Below are 22206 nucleotides of genomic sequence, written 5' to 3'. Positions count from 1 at the left end.
ATAATTATATTAAAATAAATATCACTTTTAGTAACAACATTTTTTATGATACATATGCTTTATTTTCACTCTACAAAATATTGTGGGAAATACAGATATTGAACTTCTTGGAATTATAATTGGTGTTAAACCTATATATATATAAATATATATATATACACATGTATACATATATATACACATATATACATATATATATACATATATATATATATATATATATATACACATTTAAAAGGCTTAAAATTTAGTTCCTGTAATTAAACAATCATGTTCTTCCTAACTTTCAGAAAATTAGGAGAATTAGGATTCTTGGGTGCCTCAGTGATTTAGTGTCTGCCTTCAGCTCAGGGTGTGATCTGGGGTCCAGGGATCAAATCCCACATCGGGCTCCCTTGTGAGGAGTCTGCTTTTCTCTCTGCCTATGTCTCTCCCTCTCTCTGTGTGTCTTTCAGGAATAAATAAATAAAATCTTAAAAAAAGAAGAAAATTAGGAAAATTAACATAATAGTGCAAAATTGGCTGCTAGTCACTAGGTTTATATGTAAGATTCAAGAGGGGAAAAAGACTAGCACAACAATCTCAACAATATTATATTCTTCTATATTGAGAAGGTAGAAATATCTAACATTTATATAGTATCTCATTTAACCCACACAACAACTTTACAGTAGTTATAATTGTTTTCAAGGTGAAGGAACTATGGCTTGTGAATGTTGTATAACTTGCCCAAATCATATCACTAATACTGACAAAACCAGATTCTCAAACATAGGCTGTTGACTGAAAACCAATGTTCATTCTTACACACACTATATTGAGTTCTCTAAATCACATAGAAACCACTATTCTGCTCTGATAATATCAAGAAGATTCTACTTTATTGTCATTTATTCATTTTATCTCCTCCTCTAAGAGTCATAAAAAGAGTAAAAGGCTTTAGATTATTTCTTTTTAAAATTTTATTGTATTTAAATACAATTAACATACAGAGTAGCATTGGTTTCAGGGGTGGAGTTCAGTTTTTCACCCATTACTAACATCCAGTGCTCATTAGGTCACTTGCCCTCCTTAATGCCCATGGCCCAGTTACCCCAACCCCATGCCAACTTCCCCTCCAGCAAGCCTCAGGTTGTTTCCCATGGTTAAGGGGATTTTATGGATTGTTTCCCTCTCTGGTTACATTTTTTTTAATTTTTCCCTCCCTTCCCCTATGATCTTCTGTTTTGTTTCTTAAATTCCACGTGTGAATGAGATCATATGATAATTGTCTTTCTCTGAACTATTTTGCTTACATAATATCCTCTAGTTCCATTTATACTGCTAAAATGGTAAGGTTTTGTTCTTTTGGATGGCTGAGTAATAATTCTCTGTGTCTCTTGTGAATAAATAAATAAAACCTTTAAAAATATTTATTTTAAAAAATGCTGGCCTCATAGAATGACTTTGGAAGTTTTCCTTCCATTTCTATTTTTTAAAATAGCTTCAGAAGAATAGGTATTAATTCTTCTGGTAGAATATTCATGGGAAGTCATCCAGCCCTGGACTCTTGTTGGTAGATTTTTTATTACTGTTTCAAATTCCCTGCTGATTATGGATCGGTTCAAGTTTTCTATTACTTTTATTTCAGTTTTGGTAGTTTATATATTTCTAGGAATGCATCCATTTCTTCCATATTACCTAATTTGCTGGAATATAGTTGTTCATAATATGTTCTTATAATTGTTTATATTTCATTGGTCTTATAATTGTATTCTTTCAGTCTGGATTATCTCTCCTCTTTTATTTCATTATTTTATTTATCTTTTCCCTTTTATTTTTGATAACTCTGGCTAGTGGTTTATTGATCTTATTAATTCTTCCAAAAAAAACACCTCCTAGTTTCATTTATCTGTTCTACTCTTCTATTGGTTCTATTTCATTGATTTCTGCTCTCATCTTTATTATTTATCTTCTCCTGCTGGATTTAAGCTTTATTTGCTGTTCTTTTTCCAGCTCCTTTAGGTATAAAGTTAACTTGTGTTAAAACTTTTGTTTCTTGAGAAAGGCCTATATTATCCTATACTTCCCTCTTAGGTCCGCCTTTGCTCCATCCCAAAATTCTGAACTGTTATATTTTCATTTTCATTTTGCTTCCATGAATTTTTTAATCCTTTAATTGTCTTGTTGACCCATTCATTCTTTAGTAGGATAGTCTTTAACCTCCATGTATTTGTATTCCTTCCAAATTTTCTCTCATGATTGAGATCAAGTTTTTTTTTTCCTGACATTTCTTTTTTATTTTTAAATTTAAGTATAGCAGACATACAAAATTATATTGATTTCAGGGGTACAGCATAGTGATTTGACAATTAGATATGTCATGATATGTTCACCTTGATAAGTGTAGTTACCCTCTGTCACCAAAGTTAGTACAATATTACTATATTCTCTGTGAAGTACTTTTTATCCCTGTGACTTATTTTATAAATGCAAGTCAGAACCTCTTAAACCCCTTCACCTGTTTTACCCTACATCCCTTTACCCTCTCCCTGTCTGGCGATTACCAGTTTATTCTCTGTATTTATGAGTCTGTTTCTATTTTACTCATTTGTTTTGTTTTTTTAGATTCCACAAAGAAGTGAAATCATATGGTATTTGACTTTTTCTGTCTGACTTATTTTACTTAGCACAATGCCCTCTGGGTCCATCCATATTATCATAAATGGTGAAGTCTTTCTTCTCTACAGCTGAGTGATAATCCTGTGTGAAAGTGTTTAAGCCACATCTTCATTATCCATTCATCTACTGATGGACACTTGAGTTGCTCCCATACCTTGGCCATTGTAAATAATGCTGCAGTAAACATGGAGGGTACATATATCTTTTTGACTTAGTATTTTCATTTTATTTGAATAAATACCCAGCATTGAGATGGCTGAATCACATGGTATTTCTACTTTTAGTTTTTTGAGGAACTTTCTTTTTTTATTCATTTATTTACTTTTGTCTTTTTATCTTTTTTTATTGGAGTTCAATTTGGCAACATATAGCATAACACCCAGTGCTCATCCCAAGTGCCCCCCTCAGTGTCTGTCATCCAGTCACCCCATCCCCCTGCCCACCTCCCTTTCCACTACCCCTTGTTCGTTTCCCAGAGTTAGGTGTCTCTCATGTTTTGTCACCCTCAGTGATATTTTCACTCATTTTCTCTCCTTTCCCCTTTATTCCCTTTCACCAAGTTTTAAAGCAATGTCTGTAAATATGCAGGGAATAATCCCTATCTTTTGGCATCAGTTAAAAGCTGATTTGTGACACAGTATGTCATCTGTTCTGGAGAATGTTCCATGTGCACTTGAGAAAAATGGGTATTCTGCTTTAGGATGAAATGCTCTGAATATATCTGCTAAGTCTATCTGGTGCAGTGTGTCATTGAAAGCCCTTCTTTCCTCATTGATATTTTAGATAAATTATCTATCCATTGCTGTGAGTGGGGTGTTAAAGTCCCCTAGTGTTATTGTATTATTATCAATGCTGTTCTTTAATTTTGTTATCAATGTTTTTATATAATTGGTTGCTCCCATGTCAGGGGCATAAATATTTACAGTTGTTAGGTCTTGTTGGATAGACCATTTAAGTATGATGTAGTATCCCTCTTCATCTCTTAGTACAGTCTTTGATTTAAGATCTACTTTGTCTGATATAAGGATTGCTACCCCTGCTCTTTTAATTTCCATTAGCATGATAAAGGAGACTCCACTCCCTCACTTTCAATCTGGAGAGGTCTTTGGGGCTTAAACGAATCTCTTGTAGACAACATATGGATAGGTCTTATTTTTTATCTAATCTGATACACTGTGCTTTTTGATTGGAGCATTTAGTCCATTTGCATTAAGACTGATATTGAAAGATATGAATTTAATGCCACTATGTTACCTGTAAAGTCACTGCTTCTGTAGATTGTCTCTGTTCCTTTCTGGTCTTTGTTACGTTTGGGCTCTCTCTTCACACAAAGGATCCCCTTTAATATTTCTTGCCGTAGTGATTTAGTGATCACCAATTCTTTTCATTTCTATTTGTCCTGGAAGCTCTTTATCTCTCCTTCTATTCTGGATAACATATTTTTGGCTGCATATGTTTCTCATTTAGCACCTTGAATATATCATGCCAGTCCTTTCTGGCTTGCCAGGTCTCCGTGGATAGGTCTGCTGCCAGCCTTGTTTCTACCCTTATAGGTTAAGGACCTCTTATCTCAAACTGTTTTCAGGATTTTCTCTTTATCTCTGAAATTTGCAAGCTTCACTATTATGTGGGTTGTTGACCTATTTTTAATGACTATGAGAGGCGTTCTCTATGCCTCCTGGACTTGAATGCTTATTCCCTTCACCAAATTTGGGAAGTTCTCAGCTATCATTTGTTCATATAAACTTTCTACCCCTCTCTTTCTTCATCTTCTGTGACCCCTATTATTCAAATATTATTGCATTTTAAGGTATCCCTGTTTTTTTCAAAGCCTCTCTTCATGATCCAGCATTTGTTTTTTTGTCTTTTCCTCAGATACCTTACTTTCCATCATTTTGTCTTATAGCACCGTTCTAGCCTCAAAAAGCCATCATACTTGTGCACACAGAGGCTAGAGTTTATCAGCTTGGTGGTTATCAGCCATCTTCACTTGACTCAGTTCCCTACTCTCCTTTGTCCCAGAAAAGCCATCACAGAGGCTTGAATCTATTGTGACAGACAGCAAAGAGTGATGGCTAGGTTATCTGCTACCTGCTCCAGTATCTATGCTCTGCTCAGTCAGTCCCAGAAAAAAACTAGATTATTTCTGATAGAGATCTCCACCATATACCTTATGCATTCTGTGCTGTAGCCACACTGAAAGTGTAAGTACAGATAATCATGTAGAAATAAATGGATGATTATAGATGCTCATATAGAAACTCTATACGAATATATCTATTTGCTTTTGGAAATCAGAGATACATCTTCAGGCTTATTAAGTGAGAGATACTTTCTTGTTTATAATTTTTTTACCAAGTGATTTCTCTCATATTTTGAATTTAAGAAACGAATTAGGTGAACTTAGGGGAAGGGGGGGAAAGAGAGGGAGGCAAATCATAAGAGACTCTTAACTATAGAGAACAAACTGAGGGTTGAGGGAGGGGAGGTGGGTAGGGGGATGGGCTAAATGGGTGATGTGTATTAAAGAAGGCACTTGTTTTGTTGAGCACTGGATGTTAAATGGAAGTGATGAATTGCTTAATTCTACTCCTGACACCAATATTACACTATATGTTAACTAACTAGAATTTAAATACAAACTTGAAATTAAAAAAAAAACATCTTGGTTATAATTTAAGTTCTCTATCTCTGTGCAACAGCTAGTACTACTATCTGATTTTCATTTCACTCTTAGTGTTGTGCCTTACTCCTGACCACATGATAAGATTTTAATCAATTTGGTGATACTACTCTTATTCCTGATATGACTTTTTTCAAAGTGTTATCTTTTTATTTAGTTTAAGAACCTTGTATACCTTGAATGCCTATAAACTTCCCATTTGTTTTATAGCCAGATTGTTTGTAACTGTTTTAGTATATTCCATTATTATCTTGAATGTGAGTGAGTTTAACAAACAGTCAAATTACATCATCCTTTTGTTTCTGTCAGGCTTTAGTCTTTGTCACTAATGATAATAATAGCACTGTATAAATAAAATATATGATACATGATGCTATTGAAGACCAGAGCCATTAAAAATAATAGTTATCACCTTTCAATATTTACTGACACTTGGCTTGGGATAGAAAATTTATAGTTGTCTTTCTAGTATTTGCTATAAAAATAAGGTAAACGCTATCAAGATCTCATGTCTTTTGCATTATGTGTACACCACTAAATGCTATCATGTTATCAAAAGCAACATAATGACTTTATATATTTATAAGAATATGAGCTCCTTTCTTATAAATCTGTGAGGGCTATATAGTAAAAAAAAAAACTTCATTGTCACAGATAGCATACCTTATTGAATACTTTTCAGAATGTAAAGTTTTTCTTTTATAAATTCCTAAAGATTATTCATATGCAATTAAAAATTATCTTAAGGATTCTATATGTCCTTAAAGGAAATTTTATGAAAAGACATATCTCCTTCTCTCTAAAAAGTCAGTATCAATCTCTAAGTGGAAACTACCACCCAGCATTCTTTGACTCTTTCTCAAGTGTGATTTTGTGTTTGGTGCTAAAATGTAAGAAAAATGTCCTTAGGACCTTGAGGAAATGATAGAAGGGGGTCTTCTGTTTTTAAAATTAAGTCATTTTTTATTTTTGTTTTATTTCTGCCTATTTACCTGACATGTCAAGCCAAAGAATTTTTTTGTCTCTAAACATGGAGATTGTATAAATTATAGGTATTACATTCCAGGAAATAATAAATTGCTAGTATTTCTAGAAGAAAAATGAAAAAAAAATAATATAGATCTCTGGTAGCCAAACTTTGTTAAGCAAGTTTTATTTTGGCCACATAATGCCAGTGAATTCCCATCAATAAGCTATCTCCTAAAGAATAAGCTCTTTGAATCTTAACAGCATAGAAATATAAGTTAAATGACCATATTTCATTTTTTATATCTTAATAAGCTCAAGAGGACACCTTCTTGAGCAAAGAATTTAGGAACATGACCTCCTTTTGAAATATCAAATAACAATAATCTTTTGAAGGAAAATGGTATTTTTTTCCTTTGCATAGATTTGTTTTGTAATGTGAATGTCAAAGTAAAACTTTGTGATTTTTTTTCATTATTCTTGTTCATGTTTTATTCTTCTTTTTCTACCAGTTTCCAGAATTCAACTTGTAAGATATCTGAGTGATGACAAGATTGTAAGATTTAAAGAGGTATCTCCAAGGCTCAGTGACAATCAAAAATCACAGAAAAAGTTAAAGGAAAAGCACAGTCACAGCCTTTCTCCAAACCCAAACACATTCATGGATAATAAGTATCACAGAAATACCAGGCACAAAATTTCCATATGTAAAATTCGTTGCAGGGACTATAGATTCTCACAAAGTTTTCAGAGTTCCCAGTCTCAAATGAATCCTATTCCTCTTCTAAAGGCTGAGGATTATACCTCTGAAGTCTTAACACCTGCCTGCCATCCTATATCCATGAGCCCTTGGCCTACTGCACACCCCAAGACTCAGAGAAATATCACATATTCTTTGGATGCTGGAGCTCCTATATGTTCCAAATGTTCCATGGAAATCAATAATTCTCCCTTTCATAAATGTCTTGTAAATTCTGATGATGATTCAGACCCTGACTCTAGTTTACATCTCCAAATTCCCTTGGATTCTAAATATTCTCTGAGCCCCAAATCTGTTAGACATCATAAGACTTCTCGGAATAGCCCTTTATCACGATCCCTGGATCCTAAGCATCCTGTGGGCATCCACTGTCCTTTACACCGAGAGGATTCTAAGTTTTCCTTGGGCTCAACTTCTTATTTACATTGTGAAAGTTGCTCAGCTCTTCAAAGTCTCATAGGCTCTACTGTTACCAGTACCTTTCCCATGAATCCTCAAAATACGACGGGCCACCATTGTACCCCTGGCTCAAACAATGATATCAACACCAGCAATGTTCCTGGCCTTGAAAATGAAGGCAAGTTTAACCTTACTGCTAAACTTGAAAATGAGGCCAATCCTGACAGTGAAACTAAATTGATCAGTGCTAGAAATCTCAAAGATAAGGCCAATGCCAAAGAGAAGCTTCTTCTCAAAGATGAGATAGACCATGAAGATGAGACAGACTCTGAAGATGAAAAGGATTCTGAAGATGAAACAGACTCTGAGGATGACAACAACACCAAAGATAAGAAAGATCCCAAAGATAAGTCTGACCCTGATGACAGTGATCCCAAAGATAGCAATGCTGGAAATGATGCAGAAACAAACAATGGATCTGATCCTAGTGGTGGTGCTGACCCTCCAAATGGAGCTGATTCCAATAGTGATGGTGGTTCTAACAATGGAACTGACTCCAACGGCAAACCTGACTCTAACATTGATAATGCCAATAACAATGATGCTAACTCCAAATATAGCGCTGATTCTGATGGGGAAAAACACACCAATAATTCAGACAATACCTCTGGCCTAGACAGTGGTGTTGATCAGGACTGTACTGCTAACTCCAACAATGGCACTAATACAAACTACACCTCTGAGCTCCAAAATGGAACTTGCCTGGACTACTCTTCTGATTCCTATAATGGTGCTGGCCCCAAAAATAGACTTGGCTCTAAAATCAATAGATCTGGTCTCCAAAACAATGGCCCTGACCCCCAAAATTTCAGATCAGGCCCCAACATCCCAGAGCCCATCAACAATGGTTCTGGCCCCAACATCAGTTGTCCTGCTTCCAACAACAATAGTCTCAGCCCCAATAACAATGTTCCTGGCCTTAAAATAGACTCTGACTCTAACTATAATGTCAGGCCTAGTAATGCTATAAGCCACAATATTGCTGTTAGTTCTAACAAGTATGCTGACTCCAAGTGTGATACAAAACCCACCATTGTTACTGACCACAATTATGGAGCTGTCCCTAACTGTGACTCAGATCTTGACTGTATCTCAAGATTTACCCATGCAATAGGCTCTAGCCTTCTATTCAAGTCCAACTATAATGCCAGAAACAGTTATGCTGTCAGACCCAGCTCTACAGTTACCACTGTCAATGTCACTGACACTAGTTATACAACTAGTTGTAGTGGTGCTATTAGCCCTAGCTATACTGCTGGCACCAGATGTAAATCAGGCACTAACTATGACCCTAGGTTAACTCATGTCTTTATATCCAACTTTGTATCCAACCCCAATTATGATGCCACAAATATCCATAATTTATATAATTCTAATACCATAAATATTAACAATCTCTCTGAGCCTGAATTGGAAATCAGTACCAGTTCCTACATTGCTAAAATTGTTCATGGTAACTCCCCCACTTTTGCTGCTAGCACAAACTATACTTCCACTCCTGAAAATTTGACCACCTCTGAATTTTCTGACCCATCTAAGCTTGGTATAAACTCCACAGTTTTTGATAACCACAAATTTGGTGCCAGCCTCAATGACTTTGCTGGCTCTGTGGATTCTGCTAGCCTTAAGCATATCACTGAATACAAGGATGTCCTTGATGCCAAGGAATCTGGCTTTATAAAAGATTTCTTCAGGGTCCAGAATCCCATTGGTACCAAGGATCCTACCAACTTAAACTTTTACTCCAATTCAAATATTCCACTCCCTAGTTTTGACATTATAATAGAAGCTGAACCACCAAATGTTGTGAAGTTTGCTCTATCATCAGGTGCTGTGAATCAATTTTTTAAGGTAAGTTTATATAAATGTAGACTTTAAATATCTTCTCCATTTCTTATAATTCAGAGTGTTAGGTCACTGAACAGGACCAAATAACTTCTTTGTAAAAATTTACTTGAATATGCAAACCATGGAAGAGAAGAGACAAGATGTCCAGTATTACTTCTTTTTTGACCCCAGCAGCTTGCAACAAGGTTTTCCATTTGAAAGATTCATCTGCCATACAGCTGATAAATAGAAAAATGGCATTTATTGCACCATGGCTGGCTCATTTACTACCTCCATCAAAGGTACAATGGCCAAGTGTTGGTTTCTTCCATCTATTTGCAGAGAGAGTAAAGTTAAACAAGCCTCAAATCCAATGAATTAAGACATTTGAAATTACTATCTCCAAAACTCCCATTTTATAAGGAAGCTGGCAAAAACAGCTATAGCCATTATATTCTAATTTCTGATTTAAATAAATAGAATTTTAATTTGTTTGGTGACCTAATAGTAAGGAACAAAGAACCCTAAACTCTTTCTACTTTTGCCTTAAAATTTACATTTTCTTATTTCTCCTGAAAATGAGTAAAATTGTATTTTTAATTAGTCTTTATCAAGTGTTTCTTCTAGCACTCTGAATTGCATGCACAAACTAAAATTTCTAAGTGCTTGGAAGACTATTTTTGGCAGCAGCAAGTAATATTCATTTTGATGAAGCTTTACCAGCATACTGTCATTGAGACATAATTAAGTTGAATAATTAATATTGAATTTTAGTCTTGTTATTCTTCATTAGACATGGTAAACACATTCCATTTGGATTGTAGTATCTGTGTGGATAAATATGCATCTTGACAAAGTTATTTTTTTACTAGAATGTATAATTGATGTGTACCTTTTAAAATAAGGCATATAATCTTATAACCAAAATGAAAGTACAAAATTGGTATCTCTCTAATGCTTTTACTTTAATAGAGAACAATTTCATGATTTTCCCAAGAGAACCACCTCTCTGGAAACAGTTATAAACACCTAATATAGTTTTATAGCTCCACCATATGTAAATTTAAGGGTAATATCCAATTATAAGTAATAAAAATACCATTGCTAAGATACAAGCCTTAACATTAGAAAAAAAGAGACGTTTTCCCCAGTTGTTTTATACAAACAAACTTTTGCAATAGTATGAAAACTTAAAATATGATATGTTTTTGTATTGGATTTGGTGTTTTTGGATGAATGAAAATACATTATCATAAATTTTAGCTTACTAGTTAAGGAACACTTTGCAGTTTGAATTCTGGTATATAAGAACTATGTTTCCTAAGTTTGGGTATATAAAACATATCATGTTAATTTTAGATGAAAAAATCCTGTAAAGTAGTGCATTTCTGTTCTCCCAAAACAATCAAACTTTTCAAATGGAGAGTACACAAACAAAGCATTCTTCCAGAAGAATGGATGATTACCTTCTCTCAGAGCTTTGGTATTTCCACATTTTCCTGGTTTATTACATCCTTGTCCATATTTCCATCACAAATAACTACAATAGGGATAACAAGATACTTTCCCCATTAAAAAATTTAAGGAGAGAAAAAAAAATTTAAGGAGAGAAGCTCACTTTAAAAGGAATAAAACTTTTCTACTAACCACAAATGAACCAACCAACCAACTTAACATCGGAATATGTAGTCAAGCCATTTGTATCCTATTCATTCATTATTTCAATAGGCACTTAGTAATTAAACAGTGTAGAAGGCTCAAAAATATGCAAAGTAAAAACATAGTGTCCTTTAAAGTGTTTTTAGCCTACTTATCCTAATAGGAAAACAGATGCCTATTTAAGGAGAGAAACTATGTGAAGACAAATAAAATGACATTTCACTCATTTATAGAATGATTAGGTATCATTTTGGTTGTTTATATCACATGTCATCAATGTATTGGCATAGTTGGAAATATGTGTGTATTAATTATTATACTGTGTTGCACTTTTCAGAAATAACCAAACAAGACCATAACTCCTGAAATTATCTTCCTCTTTGTAAGGGTTAACATTGACTTCCATTACTGGTTTTAGAACTATATTACTAAAAGCCTGATACCATTTAATAAGTTATCAAGAAGTTATTTACAATTCTGAAGAAACAATATGATTCAATATAAAATAGATAAAAATAATATCCTACTTTTCTTAAACTTTGAAAATAGCTTTTATTTATAAAAAATTGCTCAAGGATTTAATTAGTTGAAGTACATGACATATTCCAATGTACTTAAAAAAAATTGGATTAGGGCCATTCAAAGAAGTGGTCATCTATGATTTGTGGTAGATTTCTTAAAAAAAACAAAGATGATCCAGTAGTGATACTGAAGAAAATTTTCATATAGTATAGTCCATTATAACCAGAGTTTTATAAATATAGAGTTATATAGATCTTCTTAATGACAGATGCCTGAACATATCAACCAAATGTGTTATGCTTTTTACACCAAATTTCCCTTAAATTAGTACCTCTAATAATTGTTCCAAAATTAACCAACAAAAATGCTTTTGTTTATAAATATCTTATATATTTGAGGAAGTCTACAGATAAGTCTTGGTTCAGGAGGGGCTAAATTTGTAGTATAATGTCATCAAAATGGATTAACTGAAGTGACCAGAAGTTTTCATATTTTCATCTCAAATGGTCTACCCAGTGTATCATTTCCTTTCTGATCATAAAGCCATTAAATACATGAATAGTTTTAACTCTTCTGCTTAATATTCATTGAAATAAATCTTAGTTAAACCCAGCTTTTAGGCATATTTAGCTATATAATACCCGCATACTCCAGATAATCAGTGATGTCCTGCCTTGTAGTTTCTTAATTAAATATGGATACAAATAGATAAACAGTTTTTCTCTTTCTAGCTTTTTAGGGATATGCTGTGTTTCGTTACAGTGGGAGACATGTTTTCTGGGGATTTTCAATCTAAGATACAATAAACCATCTACTTTCCAAATATACTGTCAACTTACTTAAGGTCTGTTCATTGTTAAACTGCTTTACTGAGATCATCTATGCACCAAGCCTTTCCATAAAGTCACTCCTTTATATATCAATTTGATCATATTTCTTTATAATAATGAAGTGGTTCCATGGTGTTCTATTGCTAGATTTGTTGTTAGATAAGATAGGGTCCTAAAAGTGTTTAATTGAAATACAGTGATATGAGTTGGAATCTCCTTTTGGAATGAATTAGTAAAAGATCTCAAATTGAATGTAACTAAATATTGAACAAATTAAAAAGTTCCTCTTGCTAACAAGGTGAACTGCCCATTGCTCTCTGAATAGTTTGGGAAAAAAACAACTGTTGGTTTATTAAAAGATCAAATTCTCAGACTGAATTCAGCCTTCTTCTTATATCTACACCATGTGTAGTTTTCTGAGCCAACCACAAACTTACAATGACCCAGGTGAGCAACCCAAAGGAAAACCAGTTACCGCAAGCTCAAAGTAAAGTCAGCTTTATTACTGCCTCTATTGCAGAAAATCTGTTCCAATGACCTTCTTTCTGTAGGAGTTTCAAAATTATATATTTTCCCTGATGCCTCACTTTCTGTAGGAGTTTCAAAATTATATATTTTCCCTGATGCCTCAAGGGTATTTGGCCCAGCCCCCTTAAATGTAACCACAGGATCAACGATGAATCTTATCTGGGCAGATAGAGAAAAATAGACCAAATCAACTTGAGTCCAAAAATTGGTGGAGACTGAGGAGAACTTTATCACTCAACATCACAAATCTTCAATAATCGACTAAAGAGACATTTTGTTCTCAAAAGGATTTCATTAGATTTTCAAATCTCAGAAATGTTTGCTACAATGACACCAGTGCAGATACGGTGCATTCAACAGCTTGTAGGATCTGTCAGTCTCCCATGTTTTCCAGGTTTGAAAAAAACTGAGGCAGTTGTGTCTGAATTTATTTCATCATCTACTTGAGGGACAATTAGTAAACTACATTTTCCAAAATTTTTAAGTCTGAGTTTGGATGTATTAAGTATCAAATACAATAAATATGAAATGATTAAGTAAGGTATGAAATTTCAGTTTTTATCTCTCATGAGTGATGTCAACCAATCCACTTCTAAAGATACCTGGATTCATTAAGTGGAATGTTTATGGGATAAAAACTGCTGACCCAGTGTAATAGAGTCCCTCAATAAAATGAAGAATGTGGATAAGAAGGTAGCAGCAAGAGAGGATCATATTGGTGGTGAAGACAAAGAAAATAATGTTATATTGTGGAATTATAAACATGATTGCAGTGATCTTCACTTTTTATCATATTATTAAATCTTAATATGTTCTGGCTGGTCCAAGTCCATTTGTAAAAGAAAAATAATTCTTCTATGCCATCCTTTGTACTTCCTGACCTGCCCCTATCTCATCACATACATGCACACGCACACACACAAAACTACAGACTTTTCAAAGTTTCAAATACCAAGAATAAGCACCCTGTATTAACAAATGCTCACTTATTCACCACCAGCTTCTGTTTTTCCCATTCTGAGGTCACTCTAACACCCTAATATACTAGCCCCATCTAGAAAGTAATCAAGTTGTCAAGCTAAGGGTATTCCCTGATTGCTTACTTTTGAAAGTTTATCTCCTAATATATCCACTACCACCTCATTTTTACCCTTTCACAGAGAACCTATACAAACACACACACACACACACACACACACACACACACACACGACTGATATCTTTTTCTGCTTTGGGATTACTTTGAGGACCATAACCATCTGAGCTTTTATGGTGATTTTAATAAGAAGATGATTTTTATTACAAATAACTGATTTTTCTGTTTTTTTAATAACTGATTTTTTAATAAGAACTCAAGAACAATCTGTTTGTTCATACTTACTATTTTGGAAAAACCTAAATAAAAAGATGGCCAACCAAGCAGCAAATGAAGTGGAAATAATAGAAGAAACAAGCACCAGCACCATTTTATTTCATCACATAAATATTATACCACAAATGGACACTGACCACAGCCAAGAAGCATAATTAATCTTACCTGACTACATACAAATAGATAATGAGGAAAACCAAAATTTATTCTAGGCCCTGTAAAGACCATTTCTAGATAGTTGCAAAAGGCTCTGAATCAGAATAAGATTGCTAATTATGAGAGTTTTAAGGAAAAGGTCCAGAAAATTCAATTCTCAGTATGATAATTTTCATGACTTTATACTACTCTTGAATGTAGTTTACAAATGTAATATGATATGACATAACAAAAGATTAGTAATACATCAGTAGTGAAATTAGAAAACACATAAAAATAAACTTTCATGTAAATCTTCAGGCAGCCATTTCATAACCAACATTTAGTATTACTTACTATTTGACATGCATTCTTGAGTTTTACATGTAGTTGTTCATTTAAGCTTCTCAACAACTCTATGAAATTACATAATTTTCCTTTTAATCCTTATTTTACAGATAAAGGCTACGTTATATAGCCAAGTAACCTTTTTGTAATCACACAGTTACCAAGTGAAAAAGAATCAGAGCCTATAATAAAAAACTTAGTTTTTTATATATTGGAAATGAAATATAATTAAAGGTGTCAACTGTAGTAAATATTGTGTTAACCTAATGTTAGCAGATGGCTAGGTTACAAAATGAACACTACTGTGGTTCCATTTTAGTATTTTAAGAGATGTTATTATACTTATGATTATAAGGTGACCATAGTTTTTTGGGGGATGGGTTTGAAGCTTTCAAGGATCATGATATCTAATATTTCTATTAAATAATGTAAGGTAGCCTGAGGATAAAAATAGTTTTTTTCTTTCACTACAACTTTTAACTCCCAAGTTTCTTTTTATTCTGTTGTTGCAGCTCAACTTCCAGACAGGTAGCAGAAAAACCTTGACCCTTGATTAGTGAAAAGAATACCTTGAAACAGAAAAGATAAAGGCACAGACAAGAAGGTTTTGAGGATATGAGCAAACAACTTCAAAAATTGCAGACATCCCTGAGCAATGTTTATTATATTTTTATTCCTTATCTCCTCCCCATTACATGACCATGCCTTTATTGTCCATGGGACCAACAATGTTGCTTCATTAAGCCATGTGACAATTACCCCATTCATCTTATTTGCTTCTGACAGAATATGAAATTAGAAAAAGGACACATTGTGGTCCTTCTTAGCCATCATATAAAAATTATTTTGTATTGTTAATGACTAAAAAGTGCAGTCATATTTTTCAACCAATAATTCCCTCCATCTTTTGTGTAAGTCTCTGTCTCCAGAAGAAGATTATCTTAACTTTTAAGATACTTTATGACAGATGCTTGTAATATTGTAATGGTCACTCTATGTGTAATATCACCTACAATAAATTGTTATTTTATTGCTAATGTTGTTTATTTTTGTTATTATGAACATGATACATATAATTAAAATAGTTAAGACATAATATTGCACAGTGTTTGCTTAATTTGCTATTTATCCCATTCAACATTGCTAACCTAGAAAAATTGATAACATATGTCATTTACCAAGAAGTTTTAGATATAAGTGAATTGGAAGTAATAAAGCTATCTCTGGAGCTGCCATAAAACAAATCAAAAACTGATTTAGAGTTTTCATAGTTCATGGCAAAAGAGCTGAAAAATATAGTGAAATAATTAAAAGAAAATTGCATTTCTTTCCTTTGCAGTTAGAAACAGGGGCTGGGTTTCTAGGTGTACTTAAAAAACACCTTTTTGTAACTAATAATAACCAGACACACTTTGAGGACTATAGGACACATAGGCAATCAAGCCATGATGACCTACCAAACCTTTTTATAAGATCTCCTCTATTTGTCACCACTCTCTCTGTATGCTTATTTTTATTACTTAAATCCAGCCTTCTGCTACACCTAGGTGAGTCTCCCTACTTTTCCCTACATTGTCTTGCTTATATATATAGGTACCATATTCTTTTTGGTATCTTCCCTTATCTTGAAACCTTTCTCATTCAAGAAGTCGCAGACTTCAATAAACAATATTGCTCCTTCCATTATCAAGTTTCTATTCTTAAAGTAAGCTGATAAAGATCGTAGCACATTTGGGGAACCACACAGATCTTGACATGCATATAGTACTTGGTGTGACTGGGACCAAGAAGTGAGATTGAAAAAGTAAGGAGGGACTTTGTTTGCCATATTAGAATATTTAGGCCTTATCTCAGAGGTAATAGTAACCTTTAAAATATTTTAAGCATAGTAGCAGTTGTGACTGCACTTTAGAGAAATAACCAGCGGTGGTGTGGAGGGTGGATTTAAGGAGAAGACACAGAGGAAAAGAGGATAGAAAGACACCTTTTAAGACACAATTGTGGTAGTCCAGACTCTAATTCAAAAGATCTTCAAATAAAGCAGTAGGAAGAAAGAATGGAGAAGCTGAGATATATTTGAAAGCCATTAAGACAAAAATGGCTTTTTTTTGTAATTCAGTAATCACTGAATTATTTGACATGAGGAAAGAAAGTAAGAAATGTTCAGTTTAACACCAGCTTTCTGATGTGGGGAGGTGGTAGTACCATTCACCAAATTGGAATATAAAGGAGAATGGAAGAGTGGTGGTGGTGGTGATTCCAGTTTATGACAAATTAAGATGGAGATTCCTGAGTAACATTTAGGTGCTGATGTCCAAAATCATCTAAGATGAGCCCTGACCTTTAATATACTTAAGATATAGAAGAAAAAACCCATAATGTTTATTGAACTTGTATTTATATTTAGGGTTAGCAGTTGTATAAAGCATTATCAATATTTGATCTTAATTACCCTTTAGAGTCATCATCACATGTAATAGCAGCTTTGTTGTACATAAAAATAAGGAAACAAATGTTCAAAAAGACAAAACATGTTGTTCAAAGGTACAGATACAATTAGAAGAAGTTGAAACTGGAACACCTGTATGGCAGTGATGGGTTCCAGAAAGTAACCCTTCCTCAGAAAAAAATACAAAATATTCTATTTTTCTGATATCCAGAATTGACATTGTGTCCTTTATGTTAAGTTAAAGATAAAACACCTGAAGAATAAAGTAACAAATTACATGTTTCATAAAACAACTACTACAAATATAATTAATTATTTTAGATTTATGTGCTTTGCATAGTTATAAATTACCTAAAAAATAAATTTTCTTTTTTCCTCTAATTTTTTACTTTGGTAAAATGAACTTAACATAAAATGTATCATTTTAAACAATTTTAAATGTAGAGTTTAGTGCTATTAAATATATTCATGGGGTGCCTGGGTGACTTAGTTAAGCATCTGACTCTTGATTTCAGCTCAGGTCATGATCTCAGGGTCTTGGAAGCCCATGTTGGACTCCACACTGACTATAGAGTCTGGTTGTCCCTCTCCTTCTCACCAGTCATGTGCACTCTCTTTCTCTTTAAAATAATTAAAATCTTTAAAAATAAATAAATGTATACATAATGTCCAAACATCATTAGCATCCACCTCCATAACTCTTTTTATCTTGTAAAATTGAAACCCTATATCCATTAAACAAGAACTCACAATTCAATCCCCAGCCAATGGAATCCACCATTTTACTTTCTGTATCTGTGATTTTGACTAAGTACCTCATATAGTGGAGTGATACAGTATCTGTCCCTTTGTGACTGGCTCTTTCATATAGCATGTTCTCAAGGTTCGTCCATGTTGCACCATGTCAGAATTTTCTTCCTTTCTAAGGCTAAATAATATTCCATTGTATATTTATACTACATTTTGCTTATCCATTCATCCACAATGTACACTTGTGTTGCTTTCATGTTTTTGCTTTAATGAAATAATGCTGTTTATGAACATGGGTGTACTTATATTTCTTTGAGACTCTGCTTTCAGTTCTTTTGATCATACACCTAGAAGTGTAAGTGCTTCATCATATGGCAATTCGTTTTTCTTTTCTTTTCCTTTTTTTCCTCTGGAACTGCTATATTGCTTTCCACAGCAGCCGTACCAGTTTACATTCCTACCAATAAAACACAAGAGTTTCAATTTCTCCACATCCTAGCAATATTTTGTTATCTCTCATTTTGTTTTTTGTGGGGTTTTTTATATGTGCCATCTTAATAAGTATGAGGTGGTATCTCAATGAAGTTTTGCTTTGCATTCCCTTAATGGTTAGTGATGTTTAACATCTTTTCGTGACTTATTGGATATTTTTACATATTCTTTGGAGAAATATCTATTTAAATCTTTTGCCCATTTTTGAGTAAAGTTATTTAATTTTTGTTGCTGTTGAATATTAGGTGATCTTTATATATTCTGGATATTAATACCATATCAAATATATGATTTGCAAATATTTTCTCCAATTCTATTAGTTGTCTTTTTACTCTGTTGACATAGTCTTTTGATGTGCATTTAAAAATATTCCATTAAATCTATTTATCTAGGATCTCTGGGTGGCGCAGCGGTTTGGCGCCTGCCTTTGGCCCAGGGCGCGATCCTGGAGACCCGGGATCGAATCCCACATCGGGCTCCCAATGCATGGAGCCTGCTTCTCCCTCTGCCTGTGTCTCTTTGCCTCTCTCTCTCTCTCTGGGACTATCATGAATAAATAAATAAAATCTTTAAAAAAAAATAAATCTATTTATCTGATTTTTCTTTTGTTGCCTTTGCTTTTGGTGTCATACCCAAGAAATCACTGCCAAATCCAGTGTCATGAAGATTTCGCCTTGTTTTCATCTAAGAATTTTATAGTTTCAGGTCATATATTTAGGTTTTTGATCCATTTTGAATTAATTATTGTATATGGTGTTACATAAAAGTCCAATTTCATTCTTTTGCAGTGGACATCCAATTTTCCCAGCATCACTTCTTGAAAAGACATAATCATTGAATGGAATTGGCACCCTTATAAAAAATCATTTAATCATGCGTGCAAGAATTTATTTCTGGGCTCTCTATTTTTTTTCATTCATCTATATATATCCATCTTTATGTCAGTACTGCATGGTTTTGATTCCTGTATTATTTCAGTAAGTTTTGAAATCAAGAATTGTGAGTTCTCCAGCTTTGTTTTTTTTACCCAAGACTATTTTTGTTATTTTGGGTCTCTTGAGATTCCAAATTAATTTTAGGATGGGCTTTCTGTTTCTGCAAATAACACCATTGGGATTTTGATAAAGATTTCATTGGATCTATGTATCATTCTGCGTAGGGTTGACAAGAGTACTAAGTCTTCCAGTCTATCAACATGAGATGCATTTCCATGTATTTATGTCTTCTTCCATTTTTTAAGCAATGTTTTGTAGTTTTCACTGTACAAGTTTTAACTTCCTTGTTCAAGGTAATTCCTTTTTTTCATGCTATTGTAAATGGAACTTTTTAAGTTGCTTTTTAATTTTTTTCTTTTTTTAAAGATTTATTTTTACTTTTATTTATTCATGAGAGACATACAGGGAGAGAGAGGCAGAGGCACAGGCAGAGGGAGAAGCAGGATCCATGCAGGGAGCCCACCATGGGACTCGATCCCGGGTCTCCAAAACAACACCCTGAGCTGAAGGCGGTGCTTAACCGCTGAGCCACCAGGGCTGCCCAAGTTCCTTTTATAAATTGCTCATTATTTTTTGTATAATTTTTTATTGGAGTTCGATCTGCCAACATATAGTATAACACCCAGTGCTTATCCTGTCAAGTACCCCCTCAGTGCCCAGCACCAAGTCACCCCTTCCCCCTGCTGACCTCCCCTTCCACTACACCTTGTCCATTTCCCAGAGTGAGGCTTCTCTCATGTTCTGTCATCCTCACTGATATTTCCCTCTCATTTTCTCTCCTTTCCCCTATAATCCCTTTCACTATTTTTTATATTCCCTCAATGAATAAAACCAATATACTGTTTGTCTTCTCCAATTGACTTCACTCAGAATAATACCCTCCAGTTCCATCCATGTTAAAGCAAATGGAGGGTATTTGTCGTTTATACTAGCTGAGTAATATTTCATTGTATACATAGACCATATCTTTATCCATTCATCTTTCGATGGACACCAAGGCTCCTTCCACAGTTTGACTATTGTGGACATTCCTGCTATAAACATTGGGGTGCAGGTGTCCTGCCATTTCACTGCATCTGTGAAATTGCTGGGTCTAGGGCAGTTCTACTTTTAACTCTTTGAGGAACCTCCACACAGTTGTCCAAGGTGGCTGTACCAGTTTACATTCCCACCAACAGTGCAAGAGGGTTCCCCTTTCTCCACATCCTCTCCAACATTTGTTGCTTCCTGCCTTGTTAATTTTCACCATTCTTACTGGTGTGAGGTGGTACCTCATTCTGATTTTGATTTGCATTTTCCTGAAGGCAACAGATGCGGAATCTTTTCTCATGTGCTTGTTGGCAATGTCTGTCTCTGAAATTTCTCTTCATGACTTTTGCCCATTTCATGATTTGATTGTTTTTTGCTGTTGAGTTTAATAAGGTTGTTATACATCTTGGATACTAGCCCCTTATCTGATATGTTATTTGCAAATATCTTCTTCCATTCTGTAGGTAGTCTTTTAGTTTTCTTGACTCTTTCTTTCGCTGCGCAGAAGCTTTTTATCTTGAATAAGTCCCAATAATTCATTTTTGCTTTTGTTTCCCCTGCCTTCATAGATGTATCTTGCAAGAAGTTGTTGTGGCCAAGTTCAAAAAGGGTGTTACCTGTGTTCTCCTCTAGGATTCTGATGGATTCTTGTCTTCCATTTAGACCTTTCATCCATTTTGAGTTTATCTTTGTGCATGGTGTAAAAGAATGGTCTAGATTCATTCTTCTACACATAGCTGTCCAATTTTCTCATCACCATTTATTGAAGAGACTGTCTTTTTCCAGTGGGTAGTCTCTCCTGCTTTGTCGAATATTAGTTGACCATAGAGTTGAGGGCACATTTCTGGGTCCTCTATTCTGTTGCATTTATCTATGTGTCTGTTTTTGAGCCAGTACCACACCGTCTTGATAATCATAGCTTTGTAGTACAACTTGAAATCCGGCATTGTGATGCTCCCAGCTCTGATTTCCTTTTTCAGTATTTCCCTGGCTATTCAAGGTCTTTTCTGATCCCACACAAATCTTAAGATGATTTGTTCCAACTCTCTGAAGAAAGTCCATGGTATTTTGATAGGGATTGCATTGAACGTGTGAATGGCCCTGGGTAACATTGACATTTTCACAGTATTAATTCTTCCAATGCATGAGCATGGAATATTTTTCCATCTTTTTGTGTCTTCCTCAATTTCGTTCAAAAGTGGTCTGTAATTTTTAGGGTACAGATCCTTTACCTCTTTGGTTAGGTTTATTCCTAGGTATCTTATGCTTTTGGGTGTAATTGTCAATGGGATTGATGCCTTAATTTCTCTTTCTTCAGTCTCCTTTGTAGTGTATAAAAAAGCCACTGATTTTTGGGCATTGATTTTGTATCCAGCCACACTGCTGAATTGCTATATGAGTTCTAGCAATCTTGGGGTGGAGTCTTTGGGTTTTCTATGTACAGTTTCATGTCATCTGTGAAGAGGGAGAGTTTGACTTCTTCTTTGCCACTTTGAATGCCTTTTATTTCTTTTTGTTGCCTGATTGCTGAGGCTAGGACTTCTAGTACTCTGTTGAATAGCAGTGGTGAGAGTGGACATCCCTATTGTATTCCTGATCTTAGGGGAAAGCCTCTCAGTGTTTCCCCAATGAGAATGATATTTGCTGTAGGCTTTTCATAATTGGCGTTTAAGATGCTGAGGTATGCTCCCTGTATCCCTACACTCTGAAGAGTTTTGATCAGAAATGCATGCTGTATTTC

At 34.3% G+C, this 22206-nt stretch overlaps 1 protein-coding gene across 3 annotated transcripts in view; it reads left to right on the top strand.

The window, feature by feature from the left end:
• The window catches only part of LOC144307621 (uncharacterized), a 290432-nt gene extending 274645 nt beyond the window's left edge, over window positions 1-15787 (top strand). The window contains exons 13-15 of one of the 3 annotated variants that reach the window (XM_077887548.1): window positions 6823-9380; window positions 12300-12381; window positions 15263-15787. In XM_077887548.1, the coding sequence (XP_077743674.1) occupies window positions 6823-9380; window positions 12300-12380 (2639 nt within the window). In that variant the 3' untranslated portion in view covers window position 12381; window positions 15263-15787. Of the gene's footprint in view, window positions 1-6822; window positions 9381-12268; window positions 12382-15262 lie in introns of all 3 variants that reach the window. The other 2 variants (XM_077887549.1, XM_077887550.1) reach the window with 2 other exon arrangements.
• The last annotated feature ends 6419 nt before the right edge of the window (window positions 15788-22206 follow it).

This window comes from Canis aureus, chromosome X (genome assembly GCF_053574225.1).
Source record: "Canis aureus isolate CA01 chromosome X, VMU_Caureus_v.1.0, whole genome shotgun sequence".
Classification (NCBI taxonomy): domain Eukaryota; kingdom Metazoa; phylum Chordata; class Mammalia; order Carnivora; family Canidae; genus Canis; species Canis aureus.
This window is presented reverse-complemented; position numbering and strand designations above follow the sequence as displayed.